The 23,030-nt window shown below is 54.8% G+C and overlaps 1 protein-coding gene across 9 annotated transcripts in view; it reads left to right on the top strand.

Moving 5' to 3' along the window:
* The window catches only part of TUBGCP3 (tubulin gamma complex component 3), an 85,388-nt gene that overhangs the window by 53,091 nt on the left and 9,267 nt on the right, over positions 1-23,030 (top strand). For all 9 annotated transcript variants that reach the window (XR_007917722.3, XM_051841681.3, XM_051841682.3 and 6 more), the window contains 5 exons: positions 3,187-3,322; positions 13,345-13,433; positions 13,518-13,649; positions 20,096-20,236; positions 21,781-21,897. Coding sequence is in view for 8 of the 9 variants with exons in the window: in XM_051841681.3 (XP_051697641.3) it covers positions 3,187-3,322; positions 13,345-13,433; positions 13,518-13,649; positions 20,096-20,236; positions 21,781-21,897 (615 nt within the window). In the remaining variant the exon portion in view is untranslated. The remainder of the gene's footprint in view (positions 1-3,186; positions 3,323-13,344; positions 13,434-13,517; positions 13,650-20,095; positions 20,237-21,780; positions 21,898-23,030) is intronic.

The raw sequence follows: 23,030 nt of genomic DNA on the forward strand, positions 1-23,030 counted from the left end.
GGAGAATCATATTTTTATTACTTAGATAGAATTTGATGATTAGTATTCATTTGAACTGAAGAGAAGAGAGCTGCACTGTTGTTCACAGGGCTTTAACCACGTGCAGGGCAAAGTTTAGTGGTTGGCAGATCGTAAAAGGTTGACGGGGGCGGGGGGCGTCTTGCTGCTTGTCTGCAACTAAAGGGTCTCTTTTTAATGGTCATTTTTTTCTGTTTAATCAAGCTTGAATTTGACCACAATACTTCTTTGAACTCCTTTCAGTCATTTTTTTAAAGATGTATTTATTTATGTGAAAGACAAAGTAACAGAGTGGGGTGGGCGCGAGATGTCATCCACCCTCTGGTTCACTCCCCACATGCCTGGGACACCTCTGGCCAGCTCACAACAAGGCCAGGAGCCCAGAGCTCCATTTGGGTCTCCCACGTAGGTGGCAGGAACCCAAGTACTTGACCTGTCACCTGCTGCCCCCTCAGGTGCAGTAGCAAGAGGCTGGATGGGAAGCAGAGGGCTAGGAGTGGACCCGCACACCCTTACATGGGCTGCACAGCCCCTGCCCCTTCAGTCATGTTTGTATCTGAAATACTGGAGCAGGATATTGCATTTCTTTTAGTTACTGGGAAAAATGTTTTGTTAAGAAATAATGCAGGGGCTGGCACTGTGGCATAGTGGGTAAAGCCCATCTAAGCGCCGGTTCGAGTCCCAGCGGCCACACTTCTGATCCAGCTCTCTCCTGTGGCCTGGGAAAGCAGTAGAGGATGGCCCAAGTATTCAAACTAGTATTAGAAATTAGCATAACTTTCAACAGATTACATACTCCTTTGTCTGTAAGAGTCACTGGAAAGGTAAAAAAGTGGGCTCTCATATTAAAAACAATATTTTTGAAGTCAAGATTAGAAGGAAATGTGTTTTTGCTTTTTCCCTGTTAAATTTACTTTGCATATTACCTCTACTTCCTTTCTTTTTTTTCTTTTTTAGAGAAAGGTCTTCCTTTGCCGTTGGTTCACCCTCCAATGGCTGCCGCGGCCGGTGTGCTGCGACCAGCGCACCGCGCTGATCCGATGGCAGGAGCCAGGTGCTTCTCCTGGTCTCCCATGGGGTGCAGGGCCCAAGCACTTGGGCCATCCTCCACTGCACTCCCGGGCCACAGCAGAGAGCTGGCCTGGAAGAGAGGCAACCGGGACAGAATCCAGTGCCCTGACCGGGACTAGAACCCGGTGTGCCGGCGCTGCAAGGTGGAGGATTAGCCTAGAGTGCCGCGGCGCCGGCCTCTACTTCCTTTCTATTCACATTAATTGAAATGGTTGTTTTTGCGTAGAATTTAATTATAATAGGTACATGCATTGTGCTCTATGATTCCATCTTAGGTAGCATAACTTTAGCTTTGTGCTCATTCAGTGGGAAAATTCAAGAACTCTTAGGGTAGACTACTTTGGAAAACTAGTCTGGGAGATTCAAACCTCAGGCCATGCAAAAATACTTGAATTCATTGAATGTTTAAAATCTCTTCTCTTCGCTTTGTCTTTAATGAGTCCTAAGCTGTTTGGTTCAAGTCAGTGATTTTATCCAGAATTCTGGTGTGGTGGGTCACTGGAGCTAAGGATTTGCTTTGCTTTGAGGCCAGGCAGTTGCAGTTGTGGCAAGCCAGCCTGATGCCGGATGGAGAAGGGAGGTCGAGTTCTGTCCCCGGCCTCCAGGGATGAGTGTTAGGTGTGGTGTCAGGGCTTATTTGTGCAGTATTTCTCTGAACTTTATTCTGTGTTAAGAGTGACCTGGGAGGTCACGGGAACAGCAGAACTAAAGCATGGGTGATGTGTGCTCTGCTCAAAAGCCATGGAATGTGAACGTCTTCCTCTTAAAGAGTTGTTAGCCAAATTCGGAAACATCGGATTGTTTGAAATGTGCTGTGGGAGTGTACTTAGTGTGTTCCTCCCTTCGCAACACCGCGGTTGTGTAGGGAGGAACCTTCTGCAGGGTGGGAACATCCAGCCACCCACCGTGCAGGGCCCGTGAAATCATGCGGTATGGCCCTGGCAAGGCAGCCGTGCCGGCCTCGGCATTCAGCAGATCGACAGCAGGCTAATTTTTAAGTTGCTGATTCTGTGTGTGCACGAATGATGTCATCAGTGTCCACACAGCCGTGGTTGCAGGATGGTTCCCACTCCTGCACTACTTCATTGATAAAATCATTCAAGCTAGTCAAGCATTAGTGGTGCGGGCGCATTGCCAGCTGTGTGGCTTCCAGAACATTCCTGTTTGGTTTGGGAGGCCCTGCTGCCAGCACTGAGTGCTCCCCAGTTACTGGCCCAGGAGGGGCATGGAAGGGTAGGTAGTAGTCCCTGCTGACAGGTGAGAAGGTGTGGAGTGGGCAGGTGGGCCGAGCTGTGCGTAGACCGGTGGTGCTAACAATGGTGAGAGCAAGGATGTGCATGGTGGCCTGGTTGTACATGGATGGGGCTGAGGACGTGAGGAGGGTAGGCTGGGGCTCTACAAGAGGGTCATGTTTGGAGGGGGGCCGGGGCTGCTCCCTGCACAGCTGGTTGGGCCCCGGGGCGCTCTACGGGGGTCTTCAGGTCACTGTGTGTGGTGACAGTGGTAGTAGCTGGCAGAGGATGAGCGTGTGCCCCACATCTGCGCTGTACTTAGGCGGGTCAGAAACGTGTGGGGCTGCAGTTCCGGGCACACTCTGCCTCACGTGTGCGTGGCACATGCTCACACCACTTGTAGCTTCTCTGGTCCCATGTTTCCTGAGGGTCCTGCGTCTTCATGTGCCCCCCACACCTGCCCCAGGGGAAGGTGTGGTCTGGGAAGCAGGTCTCACACGGCCCCCTGCACCACAAGGAAGCACTCAGAACTGGAAAGGAAACGTGGAGACAGCCTGAAGGACGTGAGATCCAGGCTCCTGCAGGCTCCCTCCCTTCCCTGAGAGTCGCCAGCTCGGGAGCCATCCTGGCGGACAGCCTCTGGGGAGCAGGTGCTGGGTTTCCAGTGAAATCGGTGGAAAAACCCTGCCTTCTCTTGCGAGCCTGCGTGCTGTGTGAGGAGTCTGTGTGGTGGCCCCGTGCTTCCTGAAGCGTGCTGCGTCAGCTTCTCGCAGCCCCCTTAGACCTGGCTGGGGCCTGCGCAGCGAGGGTGCGCGTGTGCATGTGCGTGCGGACTCCACGAGCCCGTCGTGTGCTCCTCTTGCAGGTGTTCACTCGAGAGTGCATGAGCCACTACCTGAGGGTGTTCAACTTCCTCTGGAGGGCCAAGCGCATGGAGTACATCCTCACCGACATCCGGAAGGGACACATGTGCAACGCAAAGCTCCTGAGGGCCCTGCCAGGTGAGCCCCGCAGCCGGGTGAGCCCCCACAGCCGGGTGGGTCCCCACAGCCAGGTGAGCCCCCGCAGCCGGGTGAGCCCCACAGCCGGGTGAGCCCCCGCAGCCGGGTGAGCCCCCGCAGCCCGGTGAGCCCCCGCAGCCGGGTGAGCCCCCGCAGCCGGGTGAGCCCCCGCAGCCCGGTGAGCCCCCGCAGCCGGGTGAGCCCCCGCAGCCGGGTGAGCCCCCGCAGCCCGGTGAGCCCCCGCAGCCGGGTGAGCCCCCGCAGCCGGGTGAGCCCCCGCAGCCGGGTGAGCCCCCACAGCCGGGTGAGCCCCACAGCCGGGTGGGTCCCCCGCAGCCGGGTGAGCCCCCGCAGCCCGGTGAGCCCCCGCAGCCCGGTGAGCCCCCGCAGCCGGGTGAGCCCCCGCAGCCCGGTGAGCCCCCGCAGCCGGGTGAGCCCCCGCAGCCGGGTGAGCCCCCGCAGCCGGGTGAGCCCCCGCAGCCCGGTGAGCCCCCGCAGCCGGGTGAGCCCCCGCAGCCCGGTGAGCCCCCGCAGCCGGGTGAGCCCCCGCAGCCGGGTGAGCCCCCGCAGCCGGGTGAGCCCCCGCAGCCCGGTGAGCCCCCGCAGCCGGGTGAGCCCCCGCAGCCCGGTGAGCCCCCGCAGCCCGGTGAGCCCCCGCAGCCGGGTGAGCCCCCGCAGCCCGGTGAGCCCCCGCAGCCGGGTGAGCCCCCGCAGCCGGGTGAGCCCCCGCAGCCCGGTGAGCCCCCGCAGCCGGGTGAGCCCCCGCAGCCGGGTGAGCCCCCGCAGCCGGGTGAGCCCCCGCAGCCCGGTGAGCCCCCGCAGCCGGGTGAGCCCCCGCAGCCGGGTGAGCCCCCGCAGCCCGGTGAGCCCCCGCAGCCCGGTGGGCCCCCGCAGCCGGGTGGGCCCCCGCAGCCGGGTGGGTCCCCGCAGCCGGGTGAGCCCCCGCAGCCGGGTGAGCCCCCGCAGCCCGGTGAGCCCCCACAGCCGGGTGAGCCCCCACAGCCGGGTGAGCCCCGCAGCATCCGCTGGCTGTGGCTCCCGGTGGCGTGCAGTTCAGGTCTCTGTAAAGTGATGGAACTGAATTGGCTTTTGTGGGAATCCCCATTGTGATGTGGTTTAATCTTTCCTTCAGCCATATCAGGAAAAATAGTGGGGTCAGCCTGGTTGGTTTTTCAGACCATGAAATTTCTTTTAAAAATACCATTTGTTTTTCACTTTAGTTTTCATATGTATACTTTACTTTTTTTGAATTGCCAATTTCAAAAATTTATTTGTTTGAAAAGCACGAGAGAGAGAGAGAACCTGCCTTCTGTGGATTTACTTCCCCAATGTCTGCAGCAGCCAGGGCTGGGCCGGGTTGAGGCCGGGATCTGGGAACTTAGTCCGGCCCTCGCGTGTGGGTGTCACGTGCTTGAGCCATCACTGCTGCCTGCACAAGGTGTGCGTTAGTGGGAAGCCGGAGTCAGGGTGGGGCTGAGACGCGACACCCAGTCACCCGGATACGGGATTGAGTGTCAGAGGCCGTCCCAGCCCCTGTGCCAAACGCTCACTTCTACAGCGCCAACTACCAAGTTTTTATTAAATCTGCATCATTTAAAATGTAATTGTGTTTTAATTAAATAATGTTCAGGAATTTCTTTTCTTTATATTTTTGTTCATAAACCAGGACATGTGAGTATTTATGTTACTTTACAATTCATAGTAAAAATTCCTGGGTGTCAGATAGCCAAGAATATTTTAATGTTAACAGGTTTTGAATGACCTCAAACATGAGTAATTTTGAAGCCTTCATATTGAAGCTGATTTGGTCAGAACCTCCATGAAAGGATTTCAGGAAGTACGTCTGTGAAGGACTTAACTGCGCATGCCCTTAACCCTTTGGTTGGTGAAGAGTGATTGCTGGATGCAGTTGCTCTGGGGGGAGGGCTTGCTGGAAGACATGATCGCTGCTTCACGCGGAGGCTCGTCCTTGGGGAGATACCAGGGCTCCAGGACAGTGAGAGGTGGCAAGGCCTGTGGGCACCGGGGGACGTGGGCCGGCATGGACTGCGGGGCTCACTCTGTACTGGGCCGTGGTGCTGCACGCTGCAGAGGAGAGATGCGCCGAGACAGGCGTGGAGGGCTTAGGGACAGGCTGTGGACAGAGGTGTCTCCTGCAGCGTTCTGCTCGTGAGTGGGGCTCACCTGGTCTGTGGGCAGGAGCAGAGGATGGCACCGGCCTTGGTGCTGCCCTGCCCAGACCTCACTCCACGCCAGGTGCTGACGCCCGCCAGCGTCCTGCACCTGTGCTTGAGGGCTGCTCTTGGCTGCTGTGTCCCGGCCTTTGACTTCTTCCATTCAGCTGAGTAGAGGGTTGTGGGCTCCCATGTCCCGGGCCAGTGTCTGTTCCCGAGAGTGTAGACCAGCTCCGGGACAGCGGAGGCTCCCTCCACGTGGGCGCCTGTATGCTTTTAGCTCTCCAGGCCCTGATGGGGTGAGATGATTTGGCTGTCAGCTCAGGTATCTACTGCAACTGGCTTTTTCGTATTCTTTTGTTGGATAATCAGTGAGTTTTGTTTTCAGTTTAGAGGTAACTTTGGTAAACATGCCTTTGTATGCCTCTTGAGAATAGGAGCATAGAAAGCGCAGGTTAGCAGGTGTGAGCTTTGTGTTCACATTTTATTACTAATACTTAGTCTTCACATATTTCAACTCTGTTGGCGTGTGTTGTCCAATTACTTTCCAGGAAAGCTGTAGCGGTTCAGTGTCCGTGCTACTAGCCACAACACTGAAAGTTGTCTGTCCCTGCATTTTTGCTAGCACTCGCTGTTACATTTGAACAGATGGTTGATTTTGAGGTGAAATGGAAACTCATTTAAATTTCTCTTATGCTGTTTACTTTGGCGGATAAGCCCTCCTTTTTTCTCTTTTTGCAGTTGGATTTTCTTTTTCAGGAAATTGTTTGTTTGTGTTCCTGCTTGGGTGTTAATGACCTTACTTTCATGTGGAAGGAAGTATTTAAATAGTTTATGAACAGTCAACTTCATGAATAGAAATTAACCAGCCGGGTAGGCGTGCTGATAGAGCCCGTTTGGAAGTGTCCTCCCAGCCGTGGAGTGAGGGGTACAGACGACCGTGTGGATGCTCCACAGTCGCGGTCACCTGGTCTCACTGGAGGGCCTTTAATACTGTCCATCAGAATCCTCACTTCTGCACTGGGCAGAGTAGTTGTGGAGCCTGGACGTGATTTGCTGGGGATGGGAGTTCTGTCTGGTTTGCTAAGAGGGTTGTCCCCGTTTCTGGTGTGACACTGTGTTTCCCACACCTTTGCCAATGCTGGATAAGTTTTTTGAAATACATTTGCCATTCAGTTAGACTGAAAACAGCACTAAAATGGTTTGTTAGATTCACTTAACCTTAGAAAAAATTTCTGCTAGTGGCAACTAAATTCCTATTTAAGCACTGTTTCAGAGAATGGAGTAGACATGCAGGAAAGGGCCCGTGCCTGTTACCTCAGGTGCTGCGGAGGAGGTGTGAAAGACGTTTCTCTCACCCTGTCCCACTTTCAGAAGAGCAGCTGAAGTAACTCCTGTCTGTGCTGGAGGTAAATGTGACCTCTCGCGATCTGAAGGAAACACAAGAACGCCTGCATCTTTCATGAGAGCTAAGATGCCTGCACAGCGAGTCCGGGCTGCGCCTGACGCAGAGTGACGTGCCTGTGGGAGTTCTCCTTTGCCCTTCCAGACACTCAGGGGTTTGTCAGGGTGCACAGTAGCAGGGAATGGCGTCAGAAATAGAGCTAGGACTGGAACCCAGGTCCTCCAGTGTGCATGTGGGTGTCCCAAGCAGGGCCACCTGTGCCACCACCCCAGGGCCTACTTTCTGTTGAAGGTAATAGAAGTCCACTCGCTTAAAGTGCAACGTCATAACACTGGGCCTAAAGTTGGAGTTTGTACACTAGGTACCAAATTAGTCCTTGGCTAAAATAATAATAAAAGTATAAGTTTGTCTTCTTTTTTAGAAATATTTACTCATTATATTTTTTTGAAAGGCAGAGAGAGAAAGAAGAGATAGAGATAGAGATCTCCATTTCCCATTTGAAAGGCAGAGAAAGAGAGAAAGAAAAAGCCAAAGCCGTTTCTCCCCTCCCTGGCTGACTCCCCAGATGCATGAGCAGCCTGGACTGGGCAGGCCTGAAGAGGCTGAAGTGAGGCGCTGGGATCTGCACCTGGGTCCCCCACGGGCTGGCGGGGACCCGAGTGTTAGAGCCGTCATCTGCCTCCCAGGGTGCTTGTAAGCAGGCAGCTGGATTGGAAGTGGGGGCGGCGGGGCATGAGATGTGGGTGGCCCGGATCGCTCCTGCTGCACCAGACTCCTGTGCCCGTCTTCTCTTCCAGCCCCACTGAGCGGAGCGTGCTCTCGGTAAAACCAGAGTCTGGAGTGAGACCTGGCTTGTGTGTTGAAGGCCGTGTCTGCCCCAGAAATAGGTTTAAGGGGCCCCTGCACTGACAAGTCAGTCAGAGTCAGCACATTCCTGAAGGGGAAGGCGCGTAGAGCTCTGTAGTCCAACCCCTTCATTGGCAGTTGAGAACAGTCCGAGCTGGTGCGTGAGCCGACTGGCCCTGGGCCGTGCATACACACGTTTACTCTCATGTTCCTCGGATCTGCTTGAGAACGAAAGCAGAAGTCCTGGGTCAGATGAGCCCCCCTCGCTGGTGAAAGTGCGCGATGCAAGGTGCGGCCGTGAGTGTTGGATTTGGTGCTGGCAGGGAGGCCAGCCTCTCTCGCCTGCTGCTGCAGCCTCGCTCCCTTTTTCCTTTACTGGAGAGGAAGATCACATCCGCACTCTGTGTGTTACCAGAGAGGAAGGAGCACGTGGCCGCTGGCGGGGGCGGGTGGGGGGTGGGGGGTGACCCTGGGAGAGGCGGAGCCCAGAGCCCAGCCATCCTCCGAGCCTGCTGGCAGCCCAGGGGCTGTTGCACATCTGGCAGTTAGTTTAATTGGCAACTATTTAACAATTTTTTTAAAAAAAGTATTTATTTTATTTATTTGAAAGGAGAGGCGAGACAGGCCCCAAATGCCCACAATAGTCAGGGCTAGGCCAGGTCAAAGCTGGGAGTCAGGAACTCAGTCCAGCTTTCCCAGGGGGGTGGCAGGGCCCTGAGTCCTGGAGCCATCCCCTGCCTCCCAGGGTGTGTGCTAGCCAGAGCGCTGACCTGCCAGGTGCCTGCCCCCATAGCTGGTTGTCCTTCCTACATGTGACAGTCATGCATCTTACAGACCCCGGGTCTTAGCCTTAGCTTTGAAAGAGAGTCGAGAGTTTTCTCCCTCAAAATGTCTCTGTGTAGATACCCCTCTGAGTGTGGCTGAGCGAGTCCTCAGTGACGATGCAGACGGCGCAGTTCTCTCTGCCTGCTGCACGCGTAGTGAGACTTGACGCTCAGTGGTTCGTTTCCAGCACAGATGCTGAACTGTGGTGCCTGGGGGCCGCCGCCGCACCACCCTTCACCAGGGCTGTGTTCAGCTCGCCTAGCCCTCTCCCTCGGTCCCCTCCCCTGCGGCGAGGCGTGATGAAGGCACTCACTTCTGAGGGCTCAGCATTAAATGCCTGGCTGGCGGGGATCCCAGGAATTACTTGTCTAGGGACACAGGGAGCAAATCCCAAATGATGTTGTGAGGAGAACCTGTGAGCAAGATACCGAGCAAATCCTGGCTTTTTAAAGCACCGTTCGAATCCTTAGCTTTGAGAAAAGTCAGCGAGACGGGCACTGGTAGTCACTTGTATGTACTGTAAGATCAGGTACGCGTGCAGCTGAGGGTGAGGTTGGAGGAGTAGTTCTGGGAGCTCTTCCCCGGAACACCTTCGTGATTTTTAGCAGTGCCCAGTGCGGCTCACAGGGCTGCTTCCAAGAGTGGGAGCTGTGTGGCAGGGCTGCAGAGTGTAGGTGAGCCACTGGGGGGCAGTAGAGAAGCGTGGAAGGAGACCACCTCTGATCTTGTTTTGTAGGGAACCCTGTGGCAGGGACGTAGCCAGCAGGGGGCAGACTTCACGCGTCCGCTGTACCTGGGTGCCAGTGTTGCTCTGAATCTGGGGCACTTGTTAGTGCAGCCACTTGTGGGTCAGCTGTCAGAAGGAGGCCTGCGTGTGTTTTCAGTGTACCTTCAGAGTGCGAGGTACAGTCTAAAGGCGCTCACGTGTAAACTGTGTTTTTGTGGAGTTGAAGGAGTGCACTGTGCCTTGCGAGCTGAGTTCCCAGTACTTGGAGGTGCAGAGCAGTTAGGAGTTCAGGGTTACTGTGCACTGGCAGTGCTGTGTGGATTTCCGACTTGCAGGACGTGCACAGCTTTCCTGGGCTCTCAGTCGGCAGTGTCCTCAAAGCAGCCGTCTCTGCTCCCTGCAGAACCTCTGTCTAGAGGAGGCCCTGAAGGTGCTGTCCTTGTACTCGTGCTAGCCACTGGGAAGACGGTTTTTCTAGGGAGAAAAATGTGTAAGTTGGCAGTGCTGTAAGATCTAAAAAGAAGGGACTTATGCATTAGCCTTGTTGCCAAGTTGCCCTTGATCATGGAACCTTTTGAAAGCATTTGTGTCCTCGAGATGTAGGTGAATGCAGATTGTCTGCTCTCACTGGGAGTGTCCCCGTCACTCAGAGCAGTGCTGGAGGCTGTGTTCTCTGCTGCCGGGGCTGGCATCTGGTGACACATGCGACAAGCAGACCCTGTGGTGCAGAGCTTTGTTGCCTACTGGGGTAGGACGGAGTACACACAGCACGGTGAGTTGTTCGTGCTGTAGGAATTGCAGAGGGGAAGCGGTGGCGGGTGAGCTGGGAAGCTGACGTCCAGGTAGAGGAAGGTGTGGGCCTCCTGGAAGAAAACGTCATACTCGGGAGGGTGGCGGTGCCAAGGGGCACGTGCTACTGAGATGGTGCCTGAGAGCCGAGCAGGGTTGGCCCTGGGCAGACCCCGTGCTCCGGTGCAGGGGTGCTGCACGGCTAACAGCAGGCAGCTAGGCTGTGGCACCTGGTGGTCCTTCCCTTGCCAGGAGAGTGCGGGGGGGGGGGGGCAGGTAAGTCCGCACTCCAGCATTACGTGGTGAGGTTTCTGTAGATATATTTGATATTGCCGCCACTTGCTTGCATTTTCATTTCCAATTGTAGGGACGTTAAAGCATCGAGAACATTAATCAGTAGTGAAGGGAAATCGGAGATCACAAAACAGAATTCATGGTTATCCCCTGTGTTTTGTATCCAGTCTGAGAAGCCAGAGAACAGATCCTGGTTTCATGGTTAGGAGATCAAACGTGAAATGTGGGAAGTCAGCCTGTTGCTGTGGTGCTGCTGGGGGAGACCCCAGCCGTGCAGGCCAGGCCCACCACGGCTTTCCCGGGAGAGCTGCAGCGCCGTCCGTCGTGCTGTGTTCTCTGGGAGAATTGTCAAGACAGAGCTGTGTCAGAGACGAGGGAATCGGCACGTGCTGCTCCCTCTGAGAGCGAAGCCAGGGGTTGTGGGAATGTCCTTGGCACGGACGCGGAGAGGGGAGGCCCGAGTGTCACTCTGCAGGATTTGTGCCGTTGTTAGTGTTTCGCCAGGACCAGCACAGGATGAAGAACACTGGGGAAAGCTGCCCCATAGGCGGCACCTACACCCGCTCACAACTGCTGCACCACAGAGAGCGACTCCTGTAGGAAGGTCTCGAGAACTGGCAGTGTCACACGTGCGCTGACACGCAGACGGTGGTGCAGGCCTGGCTCGCCCAGGTTGGACCCTGACTGGACCAGGGTGAGGGGTGTGGTTCTGTCATTTGGGCTCCAGGTTTAAACCCAACACCAGTAAGGTGGGAGTTATTTCCCATGGAAGCTTAAACAGTAACACAGCAGACCGCTACTTAAAACAACACTTTATGATGCCTTTTTACATTGAAAATTAATTTCAGTTGAATAGGCTTTGAGTGCTAGATTAGAAATCCTTTTTAAAAAAGTATTAATTAATTTACTTGAAGGAGAGAGAGGGGACGCCCCATCTGCAGGTTCACTCCCCAAATGCCCACAACAGCCAGGAGTGGAGTGGACCAGGCCGAAGCCTCAGGTGGGGCACTCGGGCTGGGTGACCTGCATGGACACGGGCCGCAGCGGCTTGAGCATCACCAGGAAGCTGAGGGCAGGGGGTGCGGTGCTCAAACGCAGGCACTCCCCTGGGTGATCCTGGTGTCTGGTCGTGGTTTCCACGGAGAGAGGGTACTCTTCATCCTGGGCCTCAAATGAGCCCTGAAGCTTGGCCTATTCTGAGGTGCTTGGGTGTGGATTCCCAAGAGTGGCAGAGGAGAAGCACCTGGCTCCTGGCTTCAGATCAGTGCGGTGTGCCGGCTGCAGCGGCCATTGGAGGGTGAACCAACGGCAAAGGAAGACCTTTTTCTCTGTCTCTCTCTATAATTGTCCACTCTGCCTGTCAAAAAAAAAAAAAAGTTGATTTCAGCCACGTGAAAGGTGTGTCCATTCTCCCAGTCTCAATTTATCTCTAAAGAGAAATACTTCTCCCTCCTTGAAAACAAATTTCTTATTTCTGTTTCTTTTATCTTCTGAAACGTATTTTTAAAGCAGTTTTTCTTGTTGCCAGCGCTGGTCTTCACTGCGTCCAGGGTGTCCTCACTGCTTTTCTCATGAGGAGAGAGTGGCCGTGTGGCACGCGTCCACGTCGGCTTCAGGAATCTGCCTGTCTTCTCAGAGCCCCTCTCCCTGGCCCCGCTGTGAGGCCGCGTGCCTGGGGCCTGACTGACGTCTCCCCTGCCATTTCTTCCTCACCATTGCACAGATGTGCGGCTCACCCGTCTCATCGATCCTGTACAGCACTTAGCAGTTTGCACCTGCAGTTTATGCTTGTCTGTCGTTTGTTGACGTTTGCTGTCCCTGTGGCCAGACGGCACAAGGTGAGCCGGGACAGCAGAGTCCCCAGTGTCACTCAGCCCCTACCCTGCACAGAGGAGTGTTTTGTTGTTTTAAACACTTAGGTGGGTTTTTTCTTTTTTAAGATTATGTGTTTATTTGAAAGGCAGCGTTACAAAGACACACAGAGAAAAGTATCTTCCATCTGCTGGTTCACTGCTTGGATGACCTCAGAGGCCAGGGCGGGCCAGGCTGAAGCCAGGAACCAGGAGCTTCGTCCGGGTCTCCCACATGGGTAGCAGGGACCCAAATACTTGGGCCACGTTCCACTGCTTTTCCAGGCCATTAGCAGGTAGCTGGCTCGGAAGTGGAGCAGCCGGGACCAGAACCAGTGCCCTCATGGGATGCCTGCATTGCAGGCAGGCTTTCATCTGCTCTGCCACAGTGCTGTAGCGGATATGTTGTGGTTTCACACACCTGTTTGTAGCCCACTTCATTGCTACTCTCACCCGCCGTCCAGTGTGATGCACAGCCCTGCCTTGAGGCTGTGTAGCTCGCTGAGGGCATCTGGAGAGACAGCTACAGATGTCCCGTCTGGCCCCTGCCACAGATTCCCGTGGCCACTCTGCCACCAGGCCTAATGTCGAGCATGTCTGTGTGACGTACTCTAGTGCGGCTGTTGAACAGAAGTGCTTGTAGGAAAGCTGCACCCCAGGGACTTCGAGCCCCTGGTGGCTGGCTGACTGCGTGAGGAGCTCTGCAGAGTCCGACTTCGGCCTCTGCAGAGGGGACAAGTGCACGGTCAGTCCCTAGGAGGTGCCCGTCCTGTCCAGATCACCAGGGAACCGGAAGTCTTTCGTGCAGAGTAGAAACCATAAAACAGCTTGAGTTCCGTGCAACTTACTGTATTGTGTTAAAGTGAAACTTCTGTATTTAACACTTAAATACATTGTGTTTCATGCCATTCCTAATAAGGTCCTAATAGGTGGTAAAGTAATATAACTCCTCGATTTGATAGCTAAGTCCTTGTTTAGCTTGAGTATCACAGGACGTGGTCATGGGAGTGTTCCCTGCTAAGGGGCCAGGAGTTACAGCCAGTGCTCTCTTCAGAAAGAGGATCTGTGAGCCGGGAGGCCCCGTCTGACGTGTGCCCTCTGCCTCCCTGCAGAGTTCTCCGGGGTGCTGCACCAGTGCCACATCCTGGCCTCCGAGATGGTGCACTTCATCCACCAGATGCAGTACTACATCACGTTTGAGGTACGTTTCCTCAGCAGGGCAGCGTCACGGCCGTGACTGCGCTGGCCTGTGTGTGAGGGAAGGACGCGGCCTCACCTTTCCTAGGTGCTCGAGTGCTCTTGGGATGAGCTCTGGAACAAAGTGCAGCGGGCCCAGGACCTGGACCACATCATAGCTGCCCACGAAGTGTTCCTGGATACCATCATCTCCCGCTGTCTGCTGGACGCCGACTCCAGGGTAAGAAGAGGACGCTGGGATCCGGGGTCTTGGGCTCCGTCAGAGGGAGTCTTGGAGACCGCCTGGTGGCGGCCGCGGCGTTGCCATTCGCACGATTTCACTGCAGGCTTGCTGTTTGAGTGCCGTGTTTCTCACAGCATTGGAACAGCCGTCCTGAAGCAGGGATGTGCCTCAGGTCTAACCGGCTGTGCACATGGGGGGTCAGGGCCAGGCGTTTCGCGTAGCCCTGGAAGTGCTTGTTGGAACCCCACGCCCCACGTTGGAGTGCCTGAGTTTGAGTCTTGGCTCTGCCTCTGATTCCGGGTCTGTGCTAATGCACACCCTGGGAGGCAGCAGGTGACGGTCAGGTAGTTGGGTCCCTGCCACCCACAGGGCGACCTGGACTGAGCTCCTGATCCCGGGCACCTGGGGAGTGAGCCAGTGGTTGGGAGAAGTCTGGCTGTCTGCCTTGTGAGTAGCTTAAGTAAATAAATAACAAGCCTTTAAAGATGGTCCCTAATCACCTCCTGCTGGGGTGTTCAAAGAGAAAATTAACTGTGAATGATGGTTTTGAGTTGCGGAAGGATAATTTCTGAGAAAATAAACTGAGAAGCAGAACAAAACACGTAACATGTATGAAAGTGCTGAAGAATGGCGTGAAGAAATGTATGTCGTGCCTTCGGCAGGGCGTGCATTTCTGCATCTAGTGGTGGTCTTTCTATACTTTCACTGCGTGGAGTCGATATCTATAGGAGTGAGGAAACAGCTCATCTAGACGGTCCACAGCATTCCCGGGGCTCCAGACCTCTTGCTGACATTCTTTTCTGTCGGGAGAAGTTAGTATGTTCTTCACTGGCGTTAGTGGGCATCCTCAGAACACTGGTCCATGTGTTGCTGTGGTAACCAGTAGGCCATGGGACTTGGGCTTGAGGTGTTCCCTGCTGTGTGCTGGAGGGCAGGTGCTCGCCCACCTGGGAGTCTGCAGGCCGCAGACCCAGGCTTGGGTCCCGCTTCACACCTGCTTCTCTTGGGAAAGGGCCGATGCTGGTCTCTTCACAGTGGATTGGTAAGAATTAAAATCTACCGTGATTCATGTAAAATGTCCACTATAAAGGCTGATACATAGCTGTTAGTAGCTACTGTTTTTTTTTTTTTTTTAAAGATTTATTTATTTAATTTGAAAGTCAGAGTTACACAGAGAGAGAAGGAGAGACAAAGAGAGAGGTCTTCCATCTGCTGGTTCACTCCTCAGTTGGCTGCAATGGCAGGAGCCGTGCCGATCCGAAGCCAGGAGCCAGGAGCTTCCTCCAGGTCTCCCAAGTGGGTGCAGGGGCCCAAGGACTTGGGCCATCCTCCACTGCTTTCCCCGGCCATAGCAGAGAGCTGGATCGGAAATGGAGCAGCCGGGTCTCGAATCGACTCCCATATGGGATGCTGGCGCAGCAGGAGGCAGCCTACCCACTGTGCCACAGCACCGGCCCAGTAGCTACTGTTTTTAAGCAATTAAGTCATTTTTGTGTTCTGTGTGTGTTGCAAGAATATTTGTAATCACTTGATTACAAAACATTTGGACTACAAGGATTACGCCCAACGTGAACACAGGTGAGTAAGTAGCAGTCTGGGCAGTTCAGCACACAGAGGTAGGGAGTCTGCACTCACACCTCTGGAGCCTCCACTCACGGGAACCCCGTCCCGGGAGGAGACGCTGCTGCCTGAGGGCCGATGTCTGCCCACGGCGTGGTCTGCACTCGCACCTCTGGAGCCTCCACTCACGGGAGCCCCGTCCCCGGAGGAGACGCTGCTGCCTGAGGGCCGATGTCTGCCCACGGCGTGTTGTGAGCCCTCCCGGCTTCCCCGGAGAAGTGCTGGAGGCTCAGCGGGGCTTTCTGATCTTGTGCCTTTGCTTAGTTTTGTTCCTAAGTAGTCACTAGAATTGTTTTTGTTGCTAAGATTTTTCACATTTATATGAAGGGTAGAGTCAGAGATAGGGACACACACACACACACACGGAGAGAGAGAGAGAGAGACTATAGGTACTCTTCCATCTGCTAGTTCACTCCTCAAAAGGCCACAGTGGCCAGAGCTGGGCCAGGCCAAAGCCAGGAGCTTCTTCTGGGTCTCCATGTGGGTACAGGGGCCCAAGTACTTGGGTTATCATCTGCTGCTTTCCCAGGCCTTAGCAGAGAGCTGGGTTGGAAGTGGAGCAGCCGGGACTCGAACCAGTGCCCATAGGGATGTTGGCATTGCAGGTGAAGGTTTAATCTGCTACGCCATAGTGCTGGCCCGAGGTGGGTGGTTGTTAAAGTAACAATATATAATAAACAGATCAAAACGCTGTTGCTGACAAGCTGTTGTAAGTGTTTTATTTCTGTTGCACTGCTTGCTAAGGGATCTGAAGTAGTTCTGACCCCTGTCATGACAGGTACCACTTGCAAGGTTTGTGCATTTGTGTTTTTGTTTGAGAAAACTCCCAAATCACATAGAGAAGTGGTACAAACTGGTATTATTGAAAACAAAGTAGTAATTTGTTTTGCTTTTTCAGTATAAAATACCCTAAGAAAGACAAAAGCACTAACCAGGCCTGACCCTGCGTAGCTTCTGAGATCAGAGGAGACTGGGTATGTTCAGGGTGGAATGGCCATAGAGGACAAAACAACTCTTAAACGTGAAGGGTGTGCTGCCTCCTACACTCCGCCCGCCTTCTGGGGTGAAGCAAGCCAGCACGGCTGGTGCTGTGCCACTTACAGACCCCGTTTAGCCAGGTGCGTTTGGAAAGTGAGAGGTCATAAAGTGTTGTTTCGTCGTGTCTGAGTGCTCTTGAATTGGCTTGTTCTGAGAGTCATGTCGCTAATACTCCTCCAGTTCTGTTGCGTGTGAGCTCAAACGTTGGCTCAACTGCTGCTGCTGCTGCAGGGACTTGGTGAGTGCCGTGTGGGCCGTAGCAGTGCTGGAGGTTGTCCTGCGGAGTGAGCCGTGAGCCCGGCCTCCCCAGCCGAGGGTTGTCCGCTGCGTGCAGCCCAGGTCCAGGTCAGCTGCACTGTCTTCCAGGGACCCGGGTCCAGGTCAGCTGCCTTGTCTTCCAGGGACCCGGGTCCAGATCAGCTGCCTTGTCCTCCAGGGACCCGGGTCCAGGTCAGCTGCCTTGTCTTCCAGGGACCCAGGTCCAGGTCAGCTGCCTTGTCTTCCAGGGACCCAGGTCCAGGTCAGCTGCACTGTCTTCCAGGGACCCAGGTCCAGGTCAGCTGCCTTGTCTTCCAGGGACCCGGGTCCAGGTCAGCTGCCTTGTCTTCCAGGGACCCGGGTCCAGGTCAGCTGCCTTGTCTTCCAGGGACCCAGGTCCAGGTCAGCTGCACTGTCTTCCAGGGACCCGGGTCCAGGTCAGCTGCACTGTCTTCCAGGGACCCGGGTCCAGGTCAGCTGCCTTGTCCTCCAGGGACCCGGGTCCAGGTCAGCTGCACTGTCTTCCAGGGACCCGGGTCCAGGTCAGCTGCCTTGTCTTCCAGGGACCCGGGTCCAGGTCAGCTGCATTGTCTTCCAGGGACCCGGGTCCAGGTCAGCTGCATTGTCTTCCAGGGACCCAGGTTTCTTTCATGCCTCGTGATTCATGTAGGTGAGACTTTTCTTGAAACAATTAGTTGCTTTTGGTTCCCATATGTCCCTTGCAAATCTCATTAGATTGTTGCCACAGTGGTTGGATGCTGGGACACTTTTGATATATTTCTTTTAATCTCTTACCTATTTTTCTCGTAATTTCTTGGAACGTTTTTCACAGTAAGAAGACTTCTGTCATTCCGCACAGTGTGCCTTCTGCCGCCTTTCGCCTCGAGTGTGCCTGGGTTGATCCTGAGCACAGGGGAGTCATGTTCTGCGGGTGCCCTCCGCCAGCACCTGTGTTGAATTAAGGAGGTGCCACTCCAGGCTTGTTTTGCTTGGGTGCTTTATTTAAATCATGAGTTCAGTTTTATCTCTGGAGTTTTTCCGTGTGGTTGAAATTAGCTACCCCTCCCCATGGCTGAAGGGTTTTATAACCGAGACTGCAGAGGGAGAGTCGGTCTCCTCTCTTCCGGGAGAACCTGTCCTTTCATCACGCTTGGGTTTACTTTTATCCCCTCCCCCACCCATCTCTGGTCCCCTCCTCTGTCACCCTCCTTCCCCACCACACGTCTGCTCTGTGGCCTCTGTGTGTATGTGTGCCATTTTCTGTGTGTATTGTTTTTTTTTTTTTTTTTCTTTTTGAAAGGCAGAGTGGACAGTGAGAGAGAGACAGAGAGAAAGGTCTTCCTTTGCTGTTGGTTCACCCTCCAGTGGCCGCCGCAGCTGGTGCACCGCGCTGATCCGATGGCAGGAGCCAGGTACTTCTCCTGGTCGCCCATGGGGTGCAGGGCCCAAGTACTTGGGCCATCCTCCACTGCCTTCTCGGGCCACAGCAGAGAGCTGGCCTGGAAGAGGGGCAACCGGGACAGAATCCGGCGCCCTGACCGGGACTAGAACCCGGTGTGCCGGCGCCGCAAGGCAGAGGATTAGCCTAGTGAGCCGCGGCGCCGGCCCATGTGTGCATTGTTTTAACAGGCATAAGTGATTGAGTGCTGTAGGTTTTATCATCCCCTTCTGTTGTGGGCTGGGTTGGGCCTAAATTTCTGTTCCAGACTCTTGCTTTCTACTTCAGGCGGAACTCAAAGCACAGGCACAGAGGTGCCGTGCAGTGCGACAGTGTTTATTTACAAAGTGAGGCACACACACGCACTTGTGAGCTTTATTCAGTGAGAATGGGCCTGGGGAAGTAAAGAGGGACTCCCTATCTTGCTTGCTCTGGGTCCGTGAGGAGAGACAAAGCAAGCTTTTGCTTTCCCCTACTCCTGTGAGCTTAGAAAACGGAAGTGTTTATACGGTACTGTCCCCAGGTCTTGGGTAGGGGGAAATACTTCCTGGGGAAGGGGTCGTCTGATTGACAGGCGAGTAGATTTGGTCACATGAAATGGGGGGCCTGGCTTCCAGCTCATGAGCTCAGTCCATCTCCCTCACTTCTTTCTGTGCCACACATGGAGGAAGACTCACGGAAACGTGGTGGGCGTGTGACGATCACTGTGGGACAGTTACCAGTGTGCCGTGCTGTTAATAGATTTCTAGGGGACAGCACCGTGGCTCACTTGGTTAATCCTCCACCTGCAGCACCAGCATCCCATGTGGGTGTGGGTTCTAGTCCCGGTTGCTCCTCTTCCAGGCCAGCTCTCTGCTGTGGCCAGGGAGTGCAGTGGAGGATGGCCTAAGTGCTTGGGCCCTGCACCCCATGGGAGACCAGGAGGAAGCACCTGGCTCCTGGCTTCAGATGGCTGCAGCTCCGGCCGTGGCGGCCATTTGGGGGGTGAGCCAACGGAAGGAAGACCTTTCTCTCTCTCTCTCTCTCTCTCTCTCTCTCTCTCTCTCTCTCACTGTCTACCTCAAATAAATAAATAAAAAAAAAAGTAGAACAGAAATGGATTTCTAAAATGTGAAGAATTTTGTTTTCAGTGTTAAACCACCCTTTCATTCTAGCTATAAGAGGTGCTAACCTCGCCCCCCCCCCTTTTTTTTTTACTTTGCTGAATTTGGTTTCTGTATTTTACCAGGGATTTCCTTTCTCATGGTCTCTGTACCTGGTTTTGATATGTCAGAAATAACAACCACCAGCTGCCATCCCATTCCTCCTCGTCTTTGCGGTAGTTCCACTGCTAGCCCAGCTGGGAATGGTCTGAATTTTGCTTTTTGAGGTTGGTTTGAGAATTGGAGGTTATTGCATCAGGAACCGGGCACATGATCCGCCTGGGGGCCTGGCGTTTGACCTGGCTGCGTCGTCGCAGGCCTGAGTTCTGTCTAGAACACACTCCCTGGGACTGTGTAGCAGCTAAGGAAAAGCGGCTCGTCAGGCGCTTTGCTGCTGGCTGCTCGCAGGCAGAGGGCAGGCAGCGAGAGGGCCGGCAAGCGCCCACTCCCCTTCACAGCCCGCCCTGCTGAGCACAGTCCAGTCTCCCGAGCCTCGGACAAGCCACATGGAAACCATAGCTAGTGAGTGTGTGTGTGTGTGTTAGCGAGTATTTTTTTTAAGGATTTTATTTATTTATTTGAGGGGTGGAGTTACAGAGAGAGGAAGAGAGAGAGAAAGGTTGTCCATCGCCAGTTCACTCCCCCAGTGGCCGCAAAGACCAGAGCTGAGCCCATCGGGAGCCAGGAGCCAGGGGCTTTCCTCGCGTATCCCGTGTAGGTGTGGGGCTCAACCTTGGGCCATCTGCTGCTGCTCTCCCAGGCCATAGCAGAGAACTGCGTCGGAGGAGGCGCAGCCGGGACTCAAACTAGCGCCATATGGGATGCTGGCGCCGTGGCCGGAGGCTTAGCCTACGTTGTCACAGCACCAGCCCCACCAAGTGTATTTTTTTGAAGTAGCAACATTTTATTTGAAAACACGTTAAGCTTGATGGTATGTGTCTTTTCAGGTACTTTTGAACCAGCTCCGAGCCGTGTTTGACCAAATTATTGAGCTTCAGAACGCTCAGGATGCGATCTACAGGGCGGCGCTGGAGGAGCTGCAGAGGCGGCTGCAGTTTGAGGAGAAGAAGCAGCAGCGTGAGGCCGAGGTAGGCTCCACACTGCCGCTCTGCGTTCTGGGCGGGCTTGTGGCCATGCTGCTGCCATCCGGCTCCGCCCCCGCCCCCGCCCCCGCCCCCGCCCCCGCCCGTGCTCACAGCTGTGCTCATGTCCTGAGGATGCGTGAGGTGCTCTAAGGTAGAGGGCCCCTCACCACTTGCGAGTCACAGATGTCACTGCCTGTGTGGTGCCTTCACAGAGCGAACTTAGCGCTGCACATTTTTTTTTTTTTTTTTTTTGACAGGCAGAGTGGACAGTGAGAGAGAGAGACAGAGAGAAAGGTCTTCCTTTTGCCGTTGGTTCACCCTCCAATGGCCGCCGCGGCCGGCGCGCTGCGGCCGGCGCACCGCGCTGATCCGATGGCAGGAGCCAGGAGCCAGGTGCTTTTCCTGGTCTCCCATGGGGTGCAGGGTCCAAGCACCTGGGCCATCCTCCACTGCACTCCCTGGCCACAGCAGAGGGCTGGCCTGGAAGAGGAGCAACTGGGACAGAATCCGGCGCCCCGACCGGGACTAGAACCCGGTGTGCCGGTGCCACTAGGCGGAGGATTAGCCTAGTGAGCCTCGGCGCCGGCCAGCGCTGCACATTTAAAGCTGGCGCCACCATCCCACCACCCCAGACTCGTTACGAGGGCACAGTGCACGTACACACAGGAGCTCCGCTCTGCAGGGAGGTTAATGATTCTCTGCACGTTTCCAGAGGACCTAGAAGAGAAGGCCAGATCAGACTGCTGGAGAAGAAATGAAATAGCTGAGGTGGCACCACTGAGGGCGTGGTTGGGGCCTGCAGAGCAGCCCCGGGGCCCTCGCAGCCAGGTCGGAGTGCTGTGCTTGTCCAGTCTGGAAAGTCGTTTCCAGATCCCATTTGGGAAGCACCCTGAGGCTGGTACCAAACTTGGAAAGAGAATAAATCTGGGTCGCGAATACTGATGGAAAGATCTTGCATAAAACCTAGTAGAATTAAAAGGATAAATGCCAGCGTTCAGGAAATCAAGTGACGTAATTCGCCGTATTAGTTGAAAAAGGCAAGAAATCCAGTGATAGTTCTTGGATTTGCTGGCTAGAAGACATGTTGTCAGATTTGCCATTGGTTGGAGGCATTCTTTTTAAATAGAAACGGATGCTGTGTCATCGCCAGTGCACAAAGGGCGGGTGCTCTGAGAAGCAGGGAGGCGCCCAGGAGGCAGGCAGGTGCAGGGCTCAGGGGTGCCCACAGGTGAACCTGGTGGCTCCTGTTTCAGTCCTTGCTCGCTCTTACTAAAACATGCGGAGAAGACTCGGGGTCCCAGGTGACTTACTGCAGCAGTGTTGAAAACAAGTTGACACTGTTACATTGATTGTTACAAAGTGGTGTGTTGTGGTTTTTTTTTAAGATTTTATTTGAGAGGCATAGTTACAGAAAGTTGTTGCAGGAGTGTGGGCCGACACAGCAGGGCCAGCAGAGGCGCCCCGCTCCTGACATGCTGTGTGTGGCCACTGCTACAGGTGGTTTCCCCTTGAGATGTCAATTGAGTTCAGTGTGTTTGGTTCTTCAGGGCCAGTGGGGAGTGACGGCTGCAGAGGAGGACGAGGAGAACAAGAGGATTCGAGAATTCCAAGAATCTATACCAAAAATGTGCTCGCAGTTGCGAATACTGACGCATTTCTACCAGGTGCGTGTGTCTGTCAAGCACCCGTCCACACCACAGTGCCCCCTTTCAGTAACTGATGGTTGCTTCCAAAAAGTGAGAGGTGAAGTCACTGACTTGCGCAGGTGGGAGTAGACACCCTCAGGTGTCTCCCACCTTGGTGACACGTTGGTGTGCCCAGGGGCCTGGGACGCTCCAGGAGTCTCGGGTCTGCTCTGGCTCCCTGGCAGTGCTGCCGTGCACCCCTGACCAAGGCGGGGGGCCGCAGATGTTCTCCCGTGGCGGTTAGGAGCATGGGGGTCCCAGGGCTTCCCAGCTTACAGGCGAGTCTCCTGTGGTAGAGTTCTGCAGAGACACAGGCCAGCGGGACGTGCACCAGGTGTGCGTCAGTGCATGCTGTCTGCACGCTGGCATCCCTGGGTGCTGGTCGCCAGGCTCAGTCCCAGATACGAAGGCCTCACGGTCCAGTGTAATTCAGGTTAAGGCCAGCAGCCTGAGCTGGCCGCGAGGGGATATGGTGGGCGGTCCGTCTGGGTAAGTCCTGGAAGCCCTAAGCCAGCAAGCCTTGCGTTTTGAACGCAAAGGCGGCAGCAGGAAGGTCTCTCAGGTCAGCTGCACGAGCTCTCCCTCCCCTGGCTGGTGCAGGTGCCGTCCACACTGGCCGGGTCTTCCCTCCTGTCCACTCAGACCTGTGTGCTCACCTTGTTTGGAAGCACTCAGTGGAGTGCTGTTCCAGGTTTCACATGTTCCTTAGTCCAGTCAAGTGGACACTGGTGGGGCGGCCAGCCTTGCTGCACCGCTCGTGCCCTGCTCGTGCCGGTGGGGGTCCCCGCAGCCAGTGACCGTGTACACAGATCGCAGGCATCTGAGGAGAGAGCAGCCGGTCTGCGAGCCAGGTGCTCTGCCTTTGTTTCCGTCCGTCTCTTCTCACCTGCTTCTCTGTGTGATTTTTAATGATAGAAATTAAAAGAATTTGTGAATAATTTTCCATTCAGTGGCTGATAGCTGCTTACACAAATCAAACGCTGACCCTCTCCTCCAGCCTTTAGAAGTTGTTTCTGTGTGCCGACGTGCTCGCGTGGTTCTGCTTTGGAGCAGCCAGTCTGCTTTCCAGGGCCTCGGGCTTCCTAGGTTTATATTTTTTTTCTTTCAACGTA

The sequence above is a fragment of the Oryctolagus cuniculus genome, chromosome 9, assembly GCF_051225735.1.
Source record: "Oryctolagus cuniculus isolate XC-2025 breed Fujian yellow rabbit chromosome 9, ASM5122573v1, whole genome shotgun sequence".
NCBI classification, from domain to species: domain Eukaryota; kingdom Metazoa; phylum Chordata; class Mammalia; order Lagomorpha; family Leporidae; genus Oryctolagus; species Oryctolagus cuniculus.